Below are 22045 nucleotides of genomic sequence, written 5' to 3' on the forward strand. Positions count from 1 at the left end.
TTTTCATGTAATTCTTATAGTTCACAAAATAACATTAACTTAATTTTAGCATAAATCTTTCACAGTGAAAGATTAACATCTTGGAAGTTAATCTGCATTAACTCACTACTTCAAATTTAGTCATTTTCAAAAAAAGTTCAGTTTCCCAGAAAGGCTTCAGATAGACAGGAGACAGTTCCAAGTGATACCCTTTCTCTCTCAACTCCCCAGCAACTAGTGCTGTAGGAAAGGGAAGGCCTATACACTGTCACTTATATGCCTGTCTGACAAAAAGCACATACTAAAATTCATGTTTTCTCAGCAGATATATAAGATGTATATACTTGTCCATAGAACTGATGTTCTGGAATTGGCAACGGAATACTACCTCACCGAGTTTGTGAAAGCATGCAATCTACTCTTAGCCACTCCAGCAATTGATATGACTCTTCAATTTAATACTTGTTTTGAAAAAGAGGTATTAGACATAGAAGTATTTTGCTTATCAGCTGTAATCTATGCAGCCTACCGTCTCTCTTTTTTTTTTTTTTTTTTAATGTACACACAGCTATTTAAAATCCCAAAAGAGCAGAGAGAGCAGCCAACCTGTTCAGACATCCAGATTGGTAATACAGAAGGAAGTACAGTAGCAATGCAATGTTTAGAAACTCTTTAAGCAAAGAAACATATGGATGAAGTCTATAGTGGTTGAGTTCTCATGAGATCCTATAAAACAGTCCTGCTAACTGAAGCAAACCTGCTACACAAGCAGGTGAAGAGCTGCTCTTCTCAGTACACTTCCTGATCCTAACCTTGTCATACTGAATGCTATTGTCATTACAGCCAGAGACATCCAAGAGCGAGACACTTTTATTTCACAATAGATACTGTAAGAGTTGCATCTTGCTCATTTTGTCAGACCTTGAGGGTAAGTACCTGGTATAGAAAGTCTGGAAAGAATTCAGCTGCTCTCTTGTGTATATTTAGATAGAATTTATTGACAGAGTAATGGTTTGGGGAGTCAGGGTAATTATTTAGGAGTGCAGAGGAGCTTTAAGAAAAAGTCTTTATTCCTTTCTCTCAGCACATCTATTTTTACTCCTCCTTTTCTTCCTTTCTCCTCTTCTCCTTCTGAGAAGAAAAGAGAAGGACAAAGGGTTTTTCTACATTACCACTATTCATTCCACCTTTCAGGGAGTCAAAAATTTTCCACCCTTAGAAGTTCTTTTATAAAGCCTTCTATACAGAGAGCTGACAGAAATTTCTTGGGAATTCCCTAGGAAAGCAAAATACTTTATATTGCTTTTAAATTAAAATTAGTTCTCACCTGTCATAAATTTCTGATCCTTCTTCCAATCCAGGTAGCAGCCCAATTACAAAGGCTTGAAGACCAGGCAGAAGGGACTTCTGAAGAGGAAGAAAGTATTTCTCATACAATCCAAGGAGAACAGGTCTCACTGACATTGCTGCATTTGCCAGCAGAGGAAACAAACCAGAGCTTTTTTGGGGAAAAAAAAAAAAAATTAAAACAAAAAGAAAAAATTGAAATAGACTGTGAAATGTACATACTTTTAAGATAAGTTTACCTGTACAAGAATAAATCCTTGGCAAGCCATTTTGTCCCAATAATTTTAAAGATTATTTCATAGGTTTCTAGTGCCTTTAAATGCACTCCACTAGGTAGTGCTGGATGCAAACACTGAGATAATCTTTTACTGATGATCAGCCGTCTTGGCAATAGAGAATACTTCAGATTACTCTGAAGGGCCTGTAGGAAAAAGGACATGAGAATAAATAGCTGTAATGTAAAAGATGATTTATATCATGACTGCATGCCAAAGTTTACCAACTAGCACATTGAGAAGAATTTTCTTGTTACACCGAAAGAGCAAAATTCTGAAACTGAGTTTTCATATGGAATCAGTTGTGAAGAATCTAGAAAAGTCCGGTCACACTTTGCTTGGAGGCTGAAAAGCGAAATTAAAAGACAGACAGGAACAGGGTAACATCCTATCTCCAGAGGAAGCAGGGAAGTGAAAAGAAGAGCATCTCAGCTTTTAGGGACAGGGAGTAAAGTAAGAATTAAATAACCATCTCTCCTTGTAAAATTTCATTTCACATATAGCTGAAATATAAACAAAACATCTTCCAATCAAAGCAGGCACGATTAAACGGAACAATAACATCTTAGAAATTATTTGTAGTTCTGTGTGGCTACATTCAATAAGCTTTATTATTTATATTCACTGTATAAGTAAAAGATCTTCAGGATAGGGAATGGTTAACAAAATATTGCAGACACACCAGGTCTGGAGGAAAAAACCAAACTGTAGCAACTTTCTTTGGAAAAAAACAACTTAGCACCTTTCCTTCAACCATGCATGCATTTTGGCAGGGTAATTAAGTATGTCTCTTCAATTCAGAGACAAAAAAAAAGTTGCAAGTAAATAGCAGTTTAACCTTTGATCATTGTCTGCAAAGGCAAACATCTGTTTCACTGCAGATTTACATTTGCGTTGTTTTCAAGATTAGGTAAATTCTTGGCTCTTGCAAAGGTTAAGACATGATCTTATCCTACGTAATTGTTTTAAACTTTAAGTTCTACTCCGCCTAAAAAAAAACATTTTGAAAAAGCAGCAGAGAAGTGAACTAACCTTTCCTCCTTCACTTCCAAGAAAAAAAGCCAACACAGTTCAGCAATGATTGGCATTCATTTGAATGCTGAATACTCTCATCAGCAGTAATAGGAAGATAAAACCCATCATCTTTCAAAGGTGAGTGCAACTTATTGTTTAAGACTTTGCAGATGGTATAAGAACCTAGAATCTCTGAGTATGCAATTGCATTATTTCTCCCAATTGCTGCCCTGTATAAACTGAGACATCAGCTGTTAGTAAAGAGCTTCTAATAAGTGAAATCTACTCAGGAAGAGAAAGGCTGAGACTTTGTAACAACAGTAAACAGAAATGTCACAGGATTCTGAAAGGTGCAGTACAGATGCCATTTAAAGCAAATTAATTTCTTTCCTTCCCCCTACTATGAGCATGAGAGCTGCAATTTAATAGGTACTAAAAACTAGAATCCAAGAATACAGCAATATTTCACACATGAAACTAAGCCAGGTTATCTTTTATATCTTTATACCTCTTTTATAATTGAGATTTAGTAGTATCTTACATGAGAAATTTTATTTTAATATTAAAGATTAAAAACCTTAATACTTGTAGCAACTAGACTGCTTGAAAGCTGGACTTTGAAACATTCTATTTATACTGGTTGGTACATATTTGCCCACACCCTCTGCATATATTAAAGAAGGTAACCGCTAAAAAATATGCCAGTGGTAAATATTTTTTCTTTCAAACTTAATATTGAATAAATACCATCTTGATATTCTACTATTCTCACAGGTAAAATTTAAATATCAACTATGCAGAAAATTAAAACATTCACTGTCTATTACACAATCTAATCCATTACAGAAATAATGTCTTGATTGGCTTATTTCATATCCACCAGCAAATAAGAATTCTCCTTCAACAAACATCAGAGACAGCTAAGCAAAACGCTGTGTCAGAAGAGGAAAAAATATTCCTGGTGTATTAGGAGTTCAACAGTGGATATTCAGGGATAGTTCAGTTTTAAGTATTTCTCCTGGGTAACTCTGAAAGCCTTATATGTGCAAATTCCAGTAGGGGAAACTAACTTAGACTACATTCATGTACACGTGTCAACTATACAGCTTCATCTAAAGAATCAGAAGACGTCTCTACACAGGAAGCAAGATTTGAAGATATTTATTATGAACCTCATACATAAGCTGAGGAGAGTTTCATCTCATCATATCAGAATGATTTTTAAATGCATGTAATCTTTTTTCAGACTTGGGTTAAAGAAATACAGTTAGATACAAACTACAAATCTTCTCAAGAGTGGGTGTTCTTGGCTAACAGTTTTCTCTGATCTTCCAGCAGATGCAAGGGATTTTAAACCACACTACAACGTATTAGAAGACTCTGCAGCCACCAAGCACCACTTCAGCAGAGAGGTGGGCTGTTTGGCACTTTGCTGAAGGGTTCACATTCTTAACAGCTTCCCCAAAACTGCAGGGCTTAAAGAATTTTTAAAAGGTTGAAAGACATTAATTAGTGGATGGTTCTAAAACTGTTCATTGAAATAAAAATGACATGACAATATACACATTTCCAAGTGCTAGATGGTTTCTTTGAGGTGACAGGCAAAACTAAAAAGCTTGCGTTTTAAATATCGTGAGCTCCCACAACTGAAAAACAGAAACAGTTGTCTGTGAGATCCAAGACTGCTGAAATGTCATTATTATTTCACCTGTTACAAGTAGTTAAATGCTGTAGTAGTAAGTCTGCTATCATTGGCATTGCATGCAGATGAAGATCCTATCCCAAACCATTGTTTCCATATTCAGAATCCAACACTAACAATGGTAGATGGACAACTCTGCTTACAGGTTCCAGCACCTGTTATTCACCTATTTTTTATTGGTTTTGTGAGCTTAATCTGACCATCTTCAGTTACATATTGGCTGAAGCCCACCCATGATCAACTTCTTCCTTGTCTCATACTGTTTTCCACATGAGCTGTTATGGTGGCAGAAATTTTAAACGTCACTGGAACTCCCAGCAAGCGTTGACTTGAGAAGCTTGAACTGCCAGTAAACACTTTGTGTTAATATTTCATCCCGGGGTCTGGTTTTCACAGAGCAGTGAGAAATCAACAGCCTCAGAAAACCAAGAAGTATGTGGCCTACCACTGGCTTTTAAGAAGAAAGCTTTAATCAGTACATCAGGAAAAAATCAGATGTACAAAGTAATGACATGCATGTCCATGGAGAATACATAATATACACTAAACACTTGCTAATGCTTATGTATGGTCAGAGTTTCTTTGAATGAGGGCTATGAAGGGTAGAAAGGGAAGACCATCCTTCATAGCAGTGTATGCATGTGCCTTAAAACAAACACGACAGAGGAATATTTGCATTTCCACACCTGCTGGTTTAAGTCATTCTGCACTACTTTATAGCATGACTAGAGACGAGTTAGATCAGTTTGCTTAGACATAAAAGGCCCAAGCAAATAATTTTTTTCATTTATGTAACTAGAATTCCAGAAAAATACAGCATGTACATAAATTTCTAAAATTATTTTCAACTAGGAACTACTATAGCTCTTGTTTAGACCACAGTAGTTGGGAGAAAGTGGGGAGTAGGAAGCCTGCGATTCCATTTTCCACTGATTCATTTTCCAAGTAAGTAACAAAATTCTAAACAGAGCACCAGGTTCCATAAAAATAACAACATGAAGTTCAAAGGTGGTTGTGAGGAAACTGTAAACTGGGAGCTACCATTATATTTAACAAGGAGGGAAAGAAGATATATATAAAATACCATCTTGCACGTTGCGTTTGTGAATTGGGTGTGGTGGTGAAGTTCTATAAAGCAATTAGGAGGCAAAGCTTCCCTTATTCACAAAGATATAAGGCTGGCCTTCAACAGAAGGCAAGTGGTGCTTGTGTTTGTAATTCAGCCAACAGTTGTCATAAAGCCGTGGCAGTCATAGTTCTAATAGAAGCAACTGGTGCAGTTAATGGCTATGCTCATTAAATCTGTATTTCAGAAGAATCCTTCTCTTCTCTCCTCTCAAGAACAGACATATTGTAACATTCAGTGTTCCTACTGAAACAAACAATAGTTGCGCAGCTGCAACAATTTTTGTGCTTTCTCCCCTTCCCCTTCAAACAGATCAAGTGTCTGGTTGAGATCATATTCACCTCCAAGTTTTTGAAGTAATAAAAGCCTACAGAAATAAAACATACCATACTTATTTTCTACCGAAAGTCAAATTAAAAAAAACCACAACACTCTGAAATTGCAGACTAAAATTAATATTGCAAGAACTTATAATCTGTGCATTTACATACTTGTGTTATGTCCATAGATAAAAAGCAGTTTGAAAGTGCTTTTTTAGAGCAAATATTCCTACCATTACTGAGCAAGTCAACCATGCTGTAACCATAAAATAAATCCCTCTAGAACAATTGATTTTTCAAAGGTCATAATATTTTGTTTTCATGGTAAATAATAACTATAGATGAACATCTTGCTCAGAATAGGATTGCTAGTCTCTCAGCCAACAGTCACTGGTGAAACTTCTGTGCAAGTTTGATACTGATATCCAAAAACCGTTGAAAAATAGTTGATGTAGGTATTTCTGCCAATATGCATGGCAAAATCCCGTCTGGTATACTTGTCAAACAGATACAAGATTATTATCAGTCACTGTTTTTAAATATATATGGATTAAATGAACAAACAGGGTAGTTTAAACATTCACTTGACAAAAACACAGTGAGATTTATTTTCTCTTCTGTGGACCAGTAAATTTCAGACTTTTTTTAAAACCTCCTTTCGTAGATTCCTCACAAAAGCAGGCTTTGGAATCCACTATTTACTACTGCTCTGCAGTTTATTTTGCAAACTGTGTCACCGCACCCAGAGTCAAAACTTCTAGAAAATATATGCCTATAATCTGAATCAAAAACTGTAAAGCACACTAAGCACTTGGATTTTCCTAACTCCATAATATTTTGAGCCTCTTAATTGCCTTAAGTTCCCCCTACATGAATGCTTTTACGTGTATTTTATTTTGTACTCTAAATAGACTGCGACAAACATTTTCAATATGAAAACGACGTTAAAAGCACCTGTTTCACTTGCAAACCTACATATGCTCAACCATCACCTATCTCTAGGTTGAAAATAAAACACCCCTTCCCCACAGTATTTTTTTCTATCAAAGTATCGGAGTGATTTGCAGAACTGTGTCCTTTGAAAACATTGGAACAAGCTGGCAAAACCTGCAATAGCACAATCGCATTCTAGCACTAAGACAATTGAGAGGATTACTATTCTGGATGCAGCAATCTGTTCCGAACCTCTGAAAACGTTCGTCACAAAACACTGCTGAACACATGAAGATTTGCAAAAACAATAAAAAAATGGTTCAAAGCTGTATTTAAGAACAGCACTGAGAAGAGAATAATCCTGTTTCTTGAAGCATGGAGCAGCCTAGGCTGCAGCTACTAAATGACCAGTTTACAGTAACTTGAGCCTAAACAGAAGCAAAACACAGAGAGGGGTTATATTTACCAGTGGAGTTTATGAGTAAGTTTCAGAGCAAAGATGAAGCTTCTCTTGAAAACATTAACATCCCCGTCTAATGCCTGTTTAATCCACCTGTTTGCACCTGTCCATTCATTTTCTTCTACAAATTTTTACAAACATTATTTTCCAATGTTTCTCCTTCACCGTGATGATACATAACACCCACACTACTCAAACTAAAATCCCCAAAGTCTTTCTCTTACAGACTTGGGGTATAGCATAAATTAGCAAATTCTGCCAACTCTAGTATCTGTTAGAAACATAAGTTTCTCTCCATCCTTCACTCATGCTCACATTTGGCATCTGCAGTTCTGTTCAGAACACTGCAGGGGAGCTTCATCTTACCTAACTTTAGAAGCCTAGGTTAGCTAAAAAACATGGGTAAAACTGTAGTAACTCCCCCCAGGCTCCTTATAAAACCACTGAGGAACACATGCAATTTTAGGACACTGTTCATCTGACTTACTTTAAATAGCAAGAGATGAGTCACAAAACAAAACAATAAAAGCCCTTATTCCATATCTAAAAGTCACGCAAAGTGAAGCTGTCCACACTGAAGTCATCTGAGGTTAAATAAGGCTCATCTTCCTTAAGTGATGAAAAATAATGTTTCTAGATCTCTAAACTGATCCATCTGGGTGAACTTTCAAATTAAAGTCAACTGATCTCTCTGTTGCTTCCCTGGTTCTATAATCACTGTGAAACATCAGTTAGAATCACAGAAGCAATAGAGAAACTGTGGAAAACAACCTTTGGTTTAACCTTGGTAGCTAAGTAGTAAACGAAAAAAGTAGCACAGTTGTCTCACTTCACCAGGACTAACTGCAGAAAGATCTTCAATGTCCCTTCTTTCAATCAAGGCCAAAGGAATCTGGATCAGCTCCCTCCATTCTTTTCTCCTCATCTGTAGGAAGGGTCTGTGCTGCTTCCTACAGGATTTGTATTGAAAGGGCAATGTCACTGAGCTTCTACACAAATAAGAGTGTGTGTTAACTTGTGGGATTCAATAATGCAGAGTATTGTTGAAGCCTGCCTACAGGAGGAAAAGCCTCAGAAAATATTATACCTATACAAGCAAGAACAAGCATGAAAAGTACTTCTGAAACTCCTCAACTTACTCGCCCTCTTTTGTTTCTCCCTTTCTCAGCATTTGTACATCTGCTTAATAATGGCCATTGTTGCACATCAGTTATTAACAACCAGGTTCCTGAATATGACCACTGTTTACGAACATTTTTTTCACTGAGAAACTGTTGATCTCCTGTCTCCTACCTAGTCGCTCCCTGCTCATTCATTCACCTAGAGAACTGACTGTAGAAGAAATCAGGCTCTTATGCTACAAATACTGCCCTCGACACTAACAGAACTCAACAGCAATATTTATGTTTCAGGATGTAAGAAGCCAAGTAACCACAGGAGTTAAAAGACTAGCTCTTGATATCTTTAGTCACAATCTTCCTTTTGGTTCCCCTGACACACATCCTTATTTTCATCTAACAGACAGAAGCAGATGAACATGGGATGATTTGCTTTACCATTTCTTAAGCTCCTAAACTGATTAAGTCCACAAAATACTACAGCAGATGGACTGATGTAACAGCTAAAAGCTTTTTTGTTTGGGTTTTACTATGCTGCTACATATTTTAGCAGTTCTGCTCCTGAAAAAGTTTCAGATAAGTGTTAACCAGTTCAGTGTCTTTATCTAGATCAAGATAAAAGATCAAATGCTACCTCCTGCTAAGATAAGAAATCTCTTACCCTAATTATTTCTTGTTAAAAAAACTGTGTAGACATGGCACTTTGTGACACGGTTTAGTGGACACAGTGGTATTAGGCTGACGGCTGGACTGGATGATCTTAAGAGGTCTTTTCCAAACTTAATGATTCTATGATGGTTTTCCCTTGTGAGAGAAGCATTCTGAAGGGTTCTGACTTTCTTTACTGACTCATCAGGAATCAGGATAAAACAGTGAAGGCAGAAATGTGTAACTCCTATTGCCAGAGAAATATCCAGCTTCTTTTCTCTGAAGAGGAAAGAATAATGGTTGCCCTTAAAAAAATGTCAATTTGGCAAATATTATCCCAATTTTCAAGAAGGGTAAGAAGGAAGATCCTGTTGCTACAGGCCTGTCAGTCTCACTTCAGTACCTCAGAAAACTATGGAGAACGTTATTCTGGGAATTACTGAAAGACAATGGAGTCAGTGGTCATAGCCAGTATGGCCAGTAAATGTGATTTTCTTGGACTTCAGCAAATCTTTTGACACTCTTATAGTATTCTTCTGGATAAACTGTCCAGCACACAGCTAGACAAGTCCATAGTACGTTCAGTAAGCAATTGACTGATGGCTGGGCTCAAAGGGTTATAGTAAATGGAGGTTATATCAGACTGGTGACCAGTCACTGGGGAGGTTCCCCAGGGCTCTCTTTTAGGGTCAGTGCTTTTTAATGTTCTTATTAATGATTTCGATGTAGGAACAGAATGTACATTAATTAAGTTTGCCCACTATACTAAACCAGAAGGAGCTATGGACTCCCTTAAGGGTAGAGAGGCCTTACAGAGCGATCTGCATAGACTACAGAACAACGTAATTTCCAGATGTATGAAATTTAACAAGAGTAAGTGCTGTATTCTCCACATGGCACAGCATAATCCTGGTTATACATACAAACTGGGGGATGAGAGGCTGGAGAGAAGCCCTGCGGAAAGATACCTGGGGGTCTGGGTTGATGGCAAGTTGAATACTAGTCAACAGTGTGCCCTGGTAACCAAAAGAGCCAACCATGCCCTGGGGCACATTGAGCACAGCTTCACTAGCCTGTTGAGGGAGGGGATGGTCCCACTCTACAATGCACTGGTGTGGCCCCACCTCAAGAACTGTGTGCAGTTTTGGGCACCTCAATGTGAGAAGGACATCAATCTATCAGATTGTTTCCAGAGGAAGAAGACCAAGATGGTGAAATATTTTGAAGGCAAGATTTATGAGGAGTGGTTTAGGTCACTTGGTTTGTTCAGCCTGGAGAAGAGAAGGCTGAGGGCTGACCTTATCATAGTCTACACTTTCCTCAAGGGGAGCAGTAGAGGTGAAGGTGCTGATCTCTTCTGTTTAGTGACCAGCAATATCAAACAAGGAAATGGAATGAACCTGAGTTCGGGGAAGTTCAGACTGGACATTAGGAAAAGGTTCTTCACTGAGGGTGGTCAAGTGGACAGGCTCCTCAGAGAAATGGTCACGGCACCAAGACAGAGTTCAGTGAGCGTCTGGATGATGCCCTTAGTCATATAGTTTAGTTTTAGGTAGACCTACAAGGAGCAGGGAATTGGACTTCATGATCCTTATGAGTCCCTTCTAGCTTGAGATATTCAATGATTCTATGGGTTCTCCTCCCTTCGAAAACTCAGTAAAATTAAGCCTTAGCAACAACAGTGAAGGCATGTGAGGCATCTATCGGGTAACAACAGATGTTTCCTTATGAATTCTGCAGGACTTGCCTCCTCCCGCCCCTGTTTCCTTAATGGCTGTTTAACTACTCTTGCCCCATGTACACTCAGGAAGAGCTTTATATTAAAAGAGACAAAATGGGACACAAACAATGTTGACCTTGTTTCTCGGGCAGGGGGAGAGAACACACTTCCTAGGTGTTTTCCTGTAAAAGTCATCTTCTTTCTTCCTATATTCAACCTTACATTCCACGGTCATACAAAAGCCACCACCAGCAGCAAATCAATTATTTCCCCAAATACAAGGGAAGGGCACGGTCAAGCAAATGTGATCTTTAAATGTAAATTTTGACTCAGCATATATACTGAAACTCATGACATCCTGCTCTCTATAAAGGCTTGTTTAGCTGCTCTAGAGCAACCAGCATCTTGAAGGTTTCTTCAATGCAAAAACTAAATTAACTTAGTTGCATAAAGAAAACAAATACCATTTGAAGGAAATCTCTGTTGGTTTTACCAGAATTTCTCACATTTATATAAATTATACTGACGTAGCTGCTTCCATTACCCCTCCTTTAAGAATGAATATCTTTTCTTGAGTGAATTTTCAATTTTGCTAAATATTGTAAGTTACAGAAAAGTTAATAACAATACAAAGAAAATGAACAAATGAAAAAATACTCCACTGACAGTGTACCTTATTGAGTTTGCCAAGGGAAGATATGAGATCTGCCCATTCGCTCGATGATTCGAAGTTTCTCAAAGCTTTCTCAATCGCTGAAGAATAATTTCTGTATCTGTAATCACCAAGTAACTCCTGCTCTTCTGGATCCATCTTCGGTTCTCATAGCAAGGTAAAATTCCTGGTAAACTATAGCGTGCACACAGTTACAAAAAGATACCATTAACATTTAAGTTCTGGCAAATCTAAAGTATTGTAAGATAACAATAAATACGTAGAAGCGCCGACAGAGCATAATAAACAGGTCATCTGATCAAGTTTCACACAAAGGTAAAAATAGCTTAACAGGCATGACTCCAACTCCCCATCGCCCGTTTTACAAGTTTTGCAGTCATATTTTCCTATTTATGACAGATGTTTTTTCCTTCCATGCACGTGGATTTCTCACACAATAACAAAGGAATATAAAGTCTCGTTATGAACAGTCAAAGTGCTGACAAGGAGTCAGGGAGAAGAAAACAGTTTTCATAACCTAGCACCTGTGCAGTGTTTTGAAAAGTTACCTGTAGCCATGAAATGTGATACATTTGCTATGAAAATTCAGCTTTCCAGAGAAATTCCATTAAAGGGCCTCTCAGCCCACAGCAGAAGGAGCTCTGAGAACTCCACATCTCAACTTGTCAGCAGCAGTTGCTTATGTACAAGACTAAAGTGCTGTGCCAAAGCATCAAGACATGCATTTAAATATTCCTTTATGTCAACAAAAAGTATTTGTATGTTTTTACAGAGGAAAAATAAGTTATTCAGACCTGATTTTTTTATATTCTGCAACACACTGAGATTAAAAAGGCAAATGGTATCTGGTTTAGAACAATGAGAAATAGGTGTGGCTGGATTTTACGTAGTAAAAGAAATCATATCTTCATTCTTATCCTAGCTATGACACTAGTTCTCCTGCTAGCTATTATAAAAAATATTCTTCTAAAGAGATGTTTGAGTTCAGGGATGCCAAGTTAAGGTTAATCCATGCTATACCACTGATATAGAAAAGAAAGGATAGTCCTACAACAAAACATTTAATAATGTTTTTGAAAGACAACTGCTTTCATTTTCCTCTGTCAGACACAAAACCAAATCTAAGTAATCTTCTATATTCTTTCAAAGCAGCTCATCTCTCACATCGCTTCAAAAAGTAATCAGTGGAACAACTGTGTATCATCCATTAACTTCAACAAACAACAATAACTACATCAAGATTTTCTAGCCAGCTTGCAGAAAGAAAAATGTTGGATGCACATATAAAAGAGAAAGGATTTTAAAAGCAGGTTCGAGCCACTTATGTACTCACTGATAATAGGATTCAACCTTTGCTGAATAGAAGCACACAGCCACTCTACGTCTTCTAACCCAGATCTACCTCTATGAAAAAAAGAAGTATTCTCACACAATGCTATCAGGGTCATGCTTAGTTGGTTGGTTTTGTTTGTTTGCTTTGCTACAGTAAAAGTTTAATTTTCTGTTCTCCCCAGGGTGCATGTAATGCTTCTTACAAGAGAGAGAGTAAAAAAATCTCACTGCCTTGCGGGGTATAACATTCATTTGGGAAACAGCCATCCTTGCTGCAAGAAGGATTTAAAAAAAAATGTCAACCCTCCCATAAAACCTAACAAAGTAGCAAACTTGCAATATACTGTCAGTGAAAATTAATCTGATACAGACACTGCCCCAAAACAAGCAGGGCAAGAATTTTTTTATCTCAGTTATTTAAGTACCTTAATCATTGGACTATTGGATTGCATTTTTAGTTCCCAGAACAAAGCATGAGCTAGGAAGTAACCTAGCAGCTCTCTGCCAAATAAAGAATGCTGCCACTTTCATAAATAAGTGATTTTTCCGGATCATTTAGAATCGGGCAGCTGTTTTGCTGACAGAGCACACCAAATTTCTTCATTTGTTAATGCAATATACCCACAGGAATCCACTTAGAGAACAGGAATCAATCAAATTACCAACAGCACTTAAGGATGTTCTAAATAGTCTAAGAAAATCATGTCTTAAAGTATTCTCATGACATTAAAATCTGGTCTACTTAAGTAAAAGACGAGGGTTGCAAGGGTAAAATAGAAAAGAAAAAAAATGTAAAACATAATAAAACTTCAGTTGGGGAAAAAATTGTCTTACTGACTTCTTAAGACACTCTCTTTGGACTGTTCTTTGAGAAGACAGGTGAACAATATATTCCCACCCAGAAAAGCGATGGACTAAATGATTTAGTGTGCATCGATGTTCACGTCCCTACACTGTTAGATGTCAGGAAGGTTTCAAAAAATCCAGTAGTCTAAATACGAGCAATAGATCATATGCAAGCTTGTATACAAAGGCAGGACTCATAGAATGGTTTGGGTTGGAAGGGATTTTAAAGATCATCCAGTTCCAACCCCCCTGTCATGGGCAGAGACACCTCCCACCAGATCAGGCTGCTCAAAGCCCCATCCAACCTGGCCTTGAACACCTCCAGGGATGGGGCAGCCATGACTTCTCTAGGCAACTTGCTCTAGTGCCTCACCACCCTCACATTAAAAAATTTCTCCCTAATATCTAATCCAAATCTCCCCTCTTTCAGCTTAAAACCATTATCCCTTGTTCTGTCACTGCACTCCCTGACAAAGAGCCCCTCCCCAGCTTTCCTCTAGGCCCTCTTTGAGTACTGGACGGCTCCTCTAAAGTCTCCCGGCTGAACAACCCCAACTCAGCCTGTCCTCCTATGGGAGGTGCTCCAACCCTCTGATCATGTTCGTGGCCTCCTCTGGACTTGCTTTAACAGATCCTTGTCCTTCCTGACTTCCCCAAAACCGCAACCCCAAAACAAAAGCCACTTGCCAGCGACCTTTCAGGCACCTCTTCCAAATCCTGGCTCACAAACTTCCTCAGCCAATGGAGACGTTCATGGTTACTCATCAGCTCCCAGCACCGTCTTAAGGCAGGTTAACGAGACGGGCGCTTCGCCGCTGATCCCCAGGGACCAGGCGCTGCCTCCCGGGGATGCAGGCCTGCTGCGGGCACCCCATATCCCCCTTTCACCCCTTCCCCACTCCTTTCTGACGGTTCCAGAGCCCGGGGAGTGGTGGGCACCCATCCCCGCGGCCAGCATCCCCTCCCACTGCTCGCCCCGCGGGGATGCGCTGCGCCATCCCCTCCTACCTGGAACCCATATCCCGCATCCCCCATCCCTCCGCGGAGGGACAGCTCCCCTCGGTCCCCCCCTCGGCAGAGGGGCAGCCCCGCAGCCTGTCCTCAGCCCCACCTGCCGGGCAGGGACCGCCGGGGCTGTGGCAGCGGCGGGGACAGGGCAGGGTCCGCCGCCCGCATCCCCCATCCCGCTGCGCTGCCACCCCGGCGAGTCCCAGCGGGTCCCCCCGCCCTCATTCCGTATCCCGCATCCCGTATCCTGCATTCCGCTGCGCTGTCACCCCGTCTGGTCCCAGCGGGACCCCCTTGCCCTCATCCCGCATCCTGCATTCCGCTGCGCTGCCACCCCGGCGGCTCCCAGTCATCCCTCCCCACCCGCAACCCGTATCCCGCATCCCGCCGCGCTGCCACCCCGGCGGCTCCCAGACGGTCCCCCCCGCCCTCATCCCGCATCCCGCTGCCATCCCGGCCGAACCTCGGCGGGTCCCCCCGCCCGCATCCCGCCCCCCGCTGCGCTGCCATCCCGGCCGGACCCCGTGCAAGCCTTCCCGGCCGCGCCTCCCGCGCTGCCCAAGCACGCACCCAGCCGCTCTCGTCCCCGCCACCCCCGTACCTGGCAAGAAGCCCCGCAGACCTGCCGAGCCGGCGGTGACAGCGACGCGTCCCGGCGAGGGATGGGGATGGGATGGGATGGGATGGGATGGGGGAATCCCGCAGTCTCTATGGCAACCGGAGGGAGCAGAAAAACCCACCCCGCTGCCGCTCCCGCGAGGGCCGCGCCGCAGCCGGGGCGATACCACTGCGCGGGGAGGGGAAGCCCCTAGATCGCCTCAAGAGGGCTCCGAATGTCTCCACCCAGCTGTCGCCATTCTCCTCTTTACCCGCTGCCAAGCACTGAAGGAAGGCTGCCGGTGTCGGTGAGCGCCAGAGCCCGGAACGGGTCACCTGCCATCCCCCTCCTCCCCCCTCGGGGAAATGGTACAGCTCGGAGGCCGGGCCTGTGAACCGCTCGCCCCCTGGCGGCACCCCCGCCTGGCTGCAGGAGAACCGCAGCCCGGCGTGTGTCCCTCCTGCTCCTCCGGGTATGGGGAGCTCCTGCGGGCCCCCTGCACCGAAACTAGGAAAGGAGGCACGTGTTAAGAGTTTTCCTTCTGCTCCGGCTGGTTTTAGGCATGAACCGCTTGTGATAGATTTTGGATAGACAGCTTTCACGGAGAGGCGCTTGTCCCATTCGATACAAATGGGAGCATTCGATACAAATGGGACATTTATGTCGAAATCCTCAAATTCGGTATGAAAAGCCCTCTGGTGTTCTTTACAGAAGGCTCGGAAGAAAGTTAATGTGCTAGATTTGTAGTACACTTAGGGCAAAAAAAGAAACTAGCAAAATACTCATGGAAATCAAAAGACATGATCTTGCCAGATAAGGATTTATTTAACCTCAGCTTGGGGTTTTTGCCTTTTTTTTCTTTTTTTTTTTCATTTTCTTTTGTTGTTTTTTAGAACATAGTTCTGCTAGTTCAAAGGAGGTGAAAAGGTCAAGGAAAACCAACCTGTTCCATTTTTCAAGGTGCTAGAATAGAAAATGTGGCTTTTAGGATTATGATGGATACTGCTTTGGCAATGATCTCCAGTTAAGTTTTACATTCATATACCCTTGTTTCCTTGAGACCAACCATTTCCTCTTTGTAGCTATATCTTAGTAATATAATTTGGCATGTTGTTATAGCAAATAAAAGTTATGCTTACCAGCAGCTAATAAGACTGCTTTATGCACATGCTGGAGGGATGGAATCAAGACGAGAAGGTTTCTACCTGCGCTTTCACTCCCCAGGTGTGTACATCTCCAAAAGCTCAACCAGGTACCAAGAAGCGCTGCTGGCATAGCTTCAGCACATGCTGCCTCACTATAAAATCAGAGCAGTTGCTCAAAAGCTTTCATATAGCCCACACAGCTCTCACATATTCCATCCATTTGGGAAGACGGCACCTGTCCGCTGCACTGAGATCAGCCTGGATGCCTGAAAGGCTGGGTAATCTCAGACAAATATGTAGGAAATGTATCTGACAAAACATTAAAACATTTTGTGTGGATTTGCAGCTTTATTACAGATCCGTCATCATTTTAAAAGACAAATCTTCAGAAATGGGGGGAGGCATTAGAGCATATGTGCAATCAAGTTCTGAATTCAGATGGGGCTCCCTCGTACAACAAACTGGCTCTGTCATTTGACTGTAATGTTTTTCCTTAGGTATAAATAGCAGTAGATGTATTCAGTACTATGGGCATCAACATAGCTTCTCTTTCTAAAATGCAACACCATCAATTTAAATCTCAGTTTCTAAATCATGGAATCATAGAATAGTTTGGGTTGGAAGGGACCTTAAAGCCCATCCAGTTCCAACCCCCCTGCCATGGGCAGGGACACCTCCCACCAGACCAGGCTGCCCAGGGCCCCATCCAACCTGGCCTTGAACACCTCCAGAGATGGGGCAGCCACGGCTTCCCTAGGCAACCTGTTCCAGTGTCTCACCACTCTCATTGTGAAGAAATTTCTTCTTATGTCCAGTCTAAATCTGCCCCTCTTCAGTTTAAAGCCATTCCCCCTGGTCCTATCACTCTATGCCTTTGTAAACAGTTCCTCTCCAGCTTTCCTGCAGCCCCTTCAGTTACCGGAAGGTTCCTGTAAGGGCTCTCTGGAGCCTTCTCTTCTCCAGGCTGAACAACTCCAAGTCTCTCAGCCTGTCCTTGTATGGGAGGTGCTCCAGCCCTAAACTTTAAGGTTTTGCAACTTTCAAGGCAGTGCAGCTTCGTTCTTGGAAGTGAAGGTCAGTGTTTCTGAATATGCACCTGACTGAGCAAAGAGCTCGTATTTATTATGATGTCCTTAACACAGGACATTTATGATCTACAGTATAGCATGTTACTTAGGATATTTTAAAACTAATTTCTGAGGGTTTGGTATCCCTTTAGAAGTTATTTTTCTTGCAAATTTGTGTTCTTTGCTCCAGTTATGTGTGGGTGCCCAACTATTTATGTTGTTCTGTTTTCTGTCTAAATTTGAACCCCTTTGCCATTTCTAATAAAAGACAGAAGTCTTCTAGGATTTCAAATAAACAGGCAGTCAGGTGGAGGAGAGGGATCCTTCCGGCCTATGCTGGGGAAATGGCTGCAGTACCAGGTCAGCTGCTGGCAGGCACTAGAACATCTCCTGACAGAGAGGCCACGGAAGTGCTCAGCCCACTGGGAAGCTTTGCTCAGAACATGCACCAAAACTGACCAACCTCCAGACCAATCCACTTCCTCAGCTCTGGTGCTTCCGAATCTGCTGGTTGGTAAATCATTTGGAAAATAACTCTCAATGCTGTTTTTGTATCACAGGTTATACTAATTCAAAGCATGCCTGTTCTACCACACAAGGCTTCTTTCAGGAAAGGCTATAAATCAATTTGTTACGTGCACTACGTCAGCACTGCCCATACTAAATCCTGACTCTTGGGATGAGAGCAAGTAATAGATCTACTGATGTAATCACTTCTGGAGACAGCCAGGCTGCATTTCAATCTGATGAGCATTCACATTAACTTCCACATGACGTTGACATAAATCTGGTTCATATCGGAAAAGCCTGCCCCAAATGTGTATCACTTGTCAGTTGCTTTTTTTCTTTTTTTAAAGAAATATCCCTCACAATTTAAAGTATGAAATTTCTACCATAAAACTACATAACATTTCTATTATTTATTGAGGGAAGTTTAACATGTTGCTTGCTTTCAGTATTTTATCTCCCTAGCAGTGTCTAAAACAATCCATTCACCAATGAAACACACTGGAGCCACTGATGTCATATATCTTCTCAGTACTGTGTAACTCCAATCAAACAACAGATCAGTGTCTTTAAGTATGCAGATACGTACCTGAAGAGAGCAAGGGTAGGATTTTAAGAGTACTGCGTAACCACGACTCTAGATTAGCAGGAAGGGTCCAAAGACACAACGACAATCGAAACAGGGAAGTGTGAATTTAGGTATTGCTAATTCAGATGGAAGTGCTATGAATAGCTAACGTGGTGAAATGATCTACAGACAATGAAAACTGACCTCCAAGAACAGAACTTGGCCAGCAGACAGCTTCCTTTATTGTCAGCTCCAAAATGAAACCTTCGCAGGATAAAACCTGAAGAATTTCCATATCATTATTGTTTATTTCCTTTTTTTCAAATTATTTGAGATTAAAAGCTAAAAACATTCCTATACTAACGCGAGACTGGAGTTTCAATTATATTCTGCATTTATGTGTTTTAAGTAATACTGAGCAGCATATATAATATAAATTTTCTCAACATGGTTTCAGGCTGAGAGGAATGCCATAGCATTTGAAGTCAGGACACTGCTTACATAGAATCATAGAATGGTTTAGGTTGGAAGGGACCTTAAAGACCACCCAGTTCCAACCCCCCTGCCATGGGCAGGGACACCTCCCACTAAATCAGGCTGCTCAAGGCCCCATCCAATCTGGCCTTGAACACCTCCAGGGATGGGGCAGCCACAGCTTCCCTGGGCAACCTGTTCCAGTGTCTCACCACTCTCATAGTGAAGAAATTCTTCCATATGTCTAGTCCAAATCTGCCCCTCTTCCGTTTATACCCATTCCCCCTGGTCCTATCCCCACAAGCCTTGACACATGTTGTGTCATACTACCATAAGAGATTATTTCAATGAAAATTATCTACGGACATAAACTCTTAGACTTCTTGTCATTTTCATTATTTATATAGGAAACCATTTAAATGGAAAATTTAAGAATACAACATGTTAAGCTAGGCATACGCTCTTCATCTTTTTAGGTAACCTGACCTCAAAATCTCGAGGCATGTCCGCAGTGCAAACCTTTCTAGATTCAAAAAGGTTTAGAGCAGACCAGTCTCCTTAATGATTTCTCCTATATCTTTATATTACTAGCTTTCCAAAGCAAAACTTTTGTGAACAGCCAGCCTACTACAGGCCCTGAAAATGGTAGCTGTGTTGTTAACCAGCACACTGGGACATCTGTAGCTTCTCATCCAGAAAGTCCCAGAGGCCCTGCACACTCTTTATATCCAGCTGATGCGGGGGCAGGTACAGCTTCTACTCCCAAAGTTTGCTGCCTGCTGCCTGACTGTGTCTTACACAAGCTACAGCATCCCCAAGAAATGGCCTCCACTGAGCTCTCACAACTGTGAATCCAATTCCTTTATTGTCTCATGTCACAACTACTTGCATTACCAGACATCTTCTTTCACTAATAAATTCCAAAGTAAAAATGGTAGTGACACACCGTAAAAACATCAAATCACTTGTAAAGCTTTTATAAAGTAGAACAGATCATTATTATTTCATCCCTTTCCTAACCCTTAAACTTCACACAATAACCACTCAGCAAGCACACCAGAATCTGAAAGCAACAAAATACTGAGACAAAATGGACATGGAGAGAAGAAGGGAGGCAGCTTGAAAAAAAGACATTTTGAACAATGCAAGCTCTGTTGAAAGAGCCAGGCTGCCACACACACAGTACAGCCTGTCCTCTGATTCTGCTGTCGGCAAACAGCCCTCCCCTGGCAGGCTGCCCTGAACGGTCTCAGCTCTGTTCCCATGACAGAGCCCTCCTACCACTGTCACCAGAGAATGCTGTCTTGCACAGCTTCTTCCTGACTCAGACTGGTCCTGTAAGCAGCCAACATTTTCTGCCTTTTTTCCCCCTGTATCCTACAGCTGAGGTTGTATCCGCACAGCTGATTTTCCTTCCTTGAGTACCCCAACACAGCTGCAAAAGTTGTGAAAATATCCCTTCTTCTTTCTGTTCATAACCGAAGAAACCATCTGTATTATCATCAACCTTACCATGAGAAATTTCTGAAGATTACTAAGCCATCATCTTCCACTTTGCTTCCTAACCCTGAAACAGGATAAACAGGTTTAAAAAAGAATGAGCACTGTGAAAGGGCTTAATATAAGAACTTGAAATACATTTTTTTCTAAAACAATCAAACTTATAATTTGTTTGGCTTGAATGTAAAATACCCCAAAAGCCAGACCCCAAGTTAGACTTAAAAAGGACTTTATAGAACATAGGGGATACTTACAAACTGATTTATATTTAACAACAGATATTATCCAGCTATGGTAAATATACCTAGGACTCTTACAGTCTGGGCTTTGCACAAACCATATAAAAGCCGGATCAAGGTTTGTCTGGAAAATTTGTACATGCCAAATGGAAGAACACAGAATTTTTGAAACTTAAGGATTCAAGCAGCATTTCAAGTACGAAGAACTAGGCACGATTCTCCACTGATGGACCGCATCTCTTAAAGTTGTGCAGAAAATGTTACTAAATCAGAACAGCCATTTTTTATTTTGCTGAGATATCATTAACACAACCAGAAGAGCATATACAAACCATCTTCTGCTGCACATCAAAATGAGAGTCAAGTTACAGCATTAACTGGATGGCAGTCTGTGGGTATTACGTAAAATGCATTAAAACCTTTATACAGGGATTTCGTAAGTTATCTGTTGCCTTTAAACTCAAGGCCTCAGAGATTTTTTTCTTCATGGAGAACAGATTAACAGGAGAACATCCAGCTCTTCAATCAGTTCTGGAGCATGACTCATTTGGCAATTCTTCCATCTTCATAAAAACAATAGCCATTGTATCCTTAAAGGAACCACTAATAATCACACCTTTTTTCAGTGCTGATAAGTGATTGCTAAATCCACACATATTATTTATATTCAACTTCTTTTGATCCAAGGCTTTCTTGAACACAAACTGTACCAGAGGAAGCCAAGGTAAAACCCAGTCAGCTAAGTCACCTTGGCATTGTCTTGCTGTCTCCTGATTAAGAATTAATATGCCTGTTGCTGATTTGTCATTACTAATGACAGCTTTATAGGCAATTGTTTCCAGCACTTTCACAGCAAAAACAGCACAGCAGCCTCCCCCCATGGAGCGCAGCACTGTGTACACCTTGCCCTGTAAGATGGTGCAGGGTCCTGGAGCTTCCTCGTGATGGCTTTTGTGCTGGCTGGCGGGACATGGAGATACAACTGCATGGTTACAGCCTGGGAGTGACTAAACCCCATCTTACTCTGGCCCCCTACAGCCAGCTGCCCCACAGCCTGGGGCTGTCCCAGGTGCCTTGCCCTACCCCCAGGCTGCCTCTGCTGCCACATGGCTCCACCTTCACACTATGAAATGCTGTGGTAACCTTTCAAAATTAAGCATGTGAAGTGTAAGAACCAGCACTTAAAATGAGAAAACAAATTTAGTGCTTTCCACATCACTCTTTCCTCCACTAGTAATTTTGCTTAGATGACTTGTTTTGGTTACCGTAATTATGTATTTCAGTCCTATTCTGTAATAATATTGCAACATTCACAACTTATTTTCTCTAATATGTAGAGAGCAGTTAATCCAGGTTTTTAATAAAGAAACTTCTAGGTGTGCAATAAATAAACTAGAAGTCCTGAAGACTAGTTTGTTCTATCAGTTCTGTATTTTATTTTATCTT

At 41.0% G+C, this 22045-nt stretch overlaps 1 protein-coding gene across 2 annotated transcripts in view; it reads right to left on the minus strand.

The window, feature by feature from the left end:
* The window catches only part of DOP1B (DOP1 leucine zipper like protein B), a 54017-nt gene extending 38637 nt beyond the window's left edge, over nucleotides 1-15380 (minus strand). For both annotated transcript variants that reach the window (XM_054074291.1, XM_054074282.1), the window contains exons 1-4: nucleotides 15103-15380; nucleotides 11316-11489; nucleotides 1566-1747; nucleotides 1307-1477 (exon numbers count right to left, since the gene is read on the minus strand). In XM_054074291.1, coding sequence (XP_053930266.1) covers nucleotides 1307-1477; nucleotides 1566-1747; nucleotides 11316-11453 — 491 coding nt within the window. In that variant the 5' untranslated portion in view covers nucleotides 11454-11489; nucleotides 15103-15380. The remainder of the gene's footprint in view (nucleotides 1-1306; nucleotides 1478-1565; nucleotides 1748-11315; nucleotides 11490-15102) is intronic.
* Nucleotides 15381-22045: the final 6665 nt, after the last annotated feature.

This window comes from Cuculus canorus, chromosome 1 (genome assembly GCF_017976375.1).
Source record: "Cuculus canorus isolate bCucCan1 chromosome 1, bCucCan1.pri, whole genome shotgun sequence".
NCBI lineage: Eukaryota > Metazoa > Chordata > Aves > Cuculiformes > Cuculidae > Cuculus > Cuculus canorus.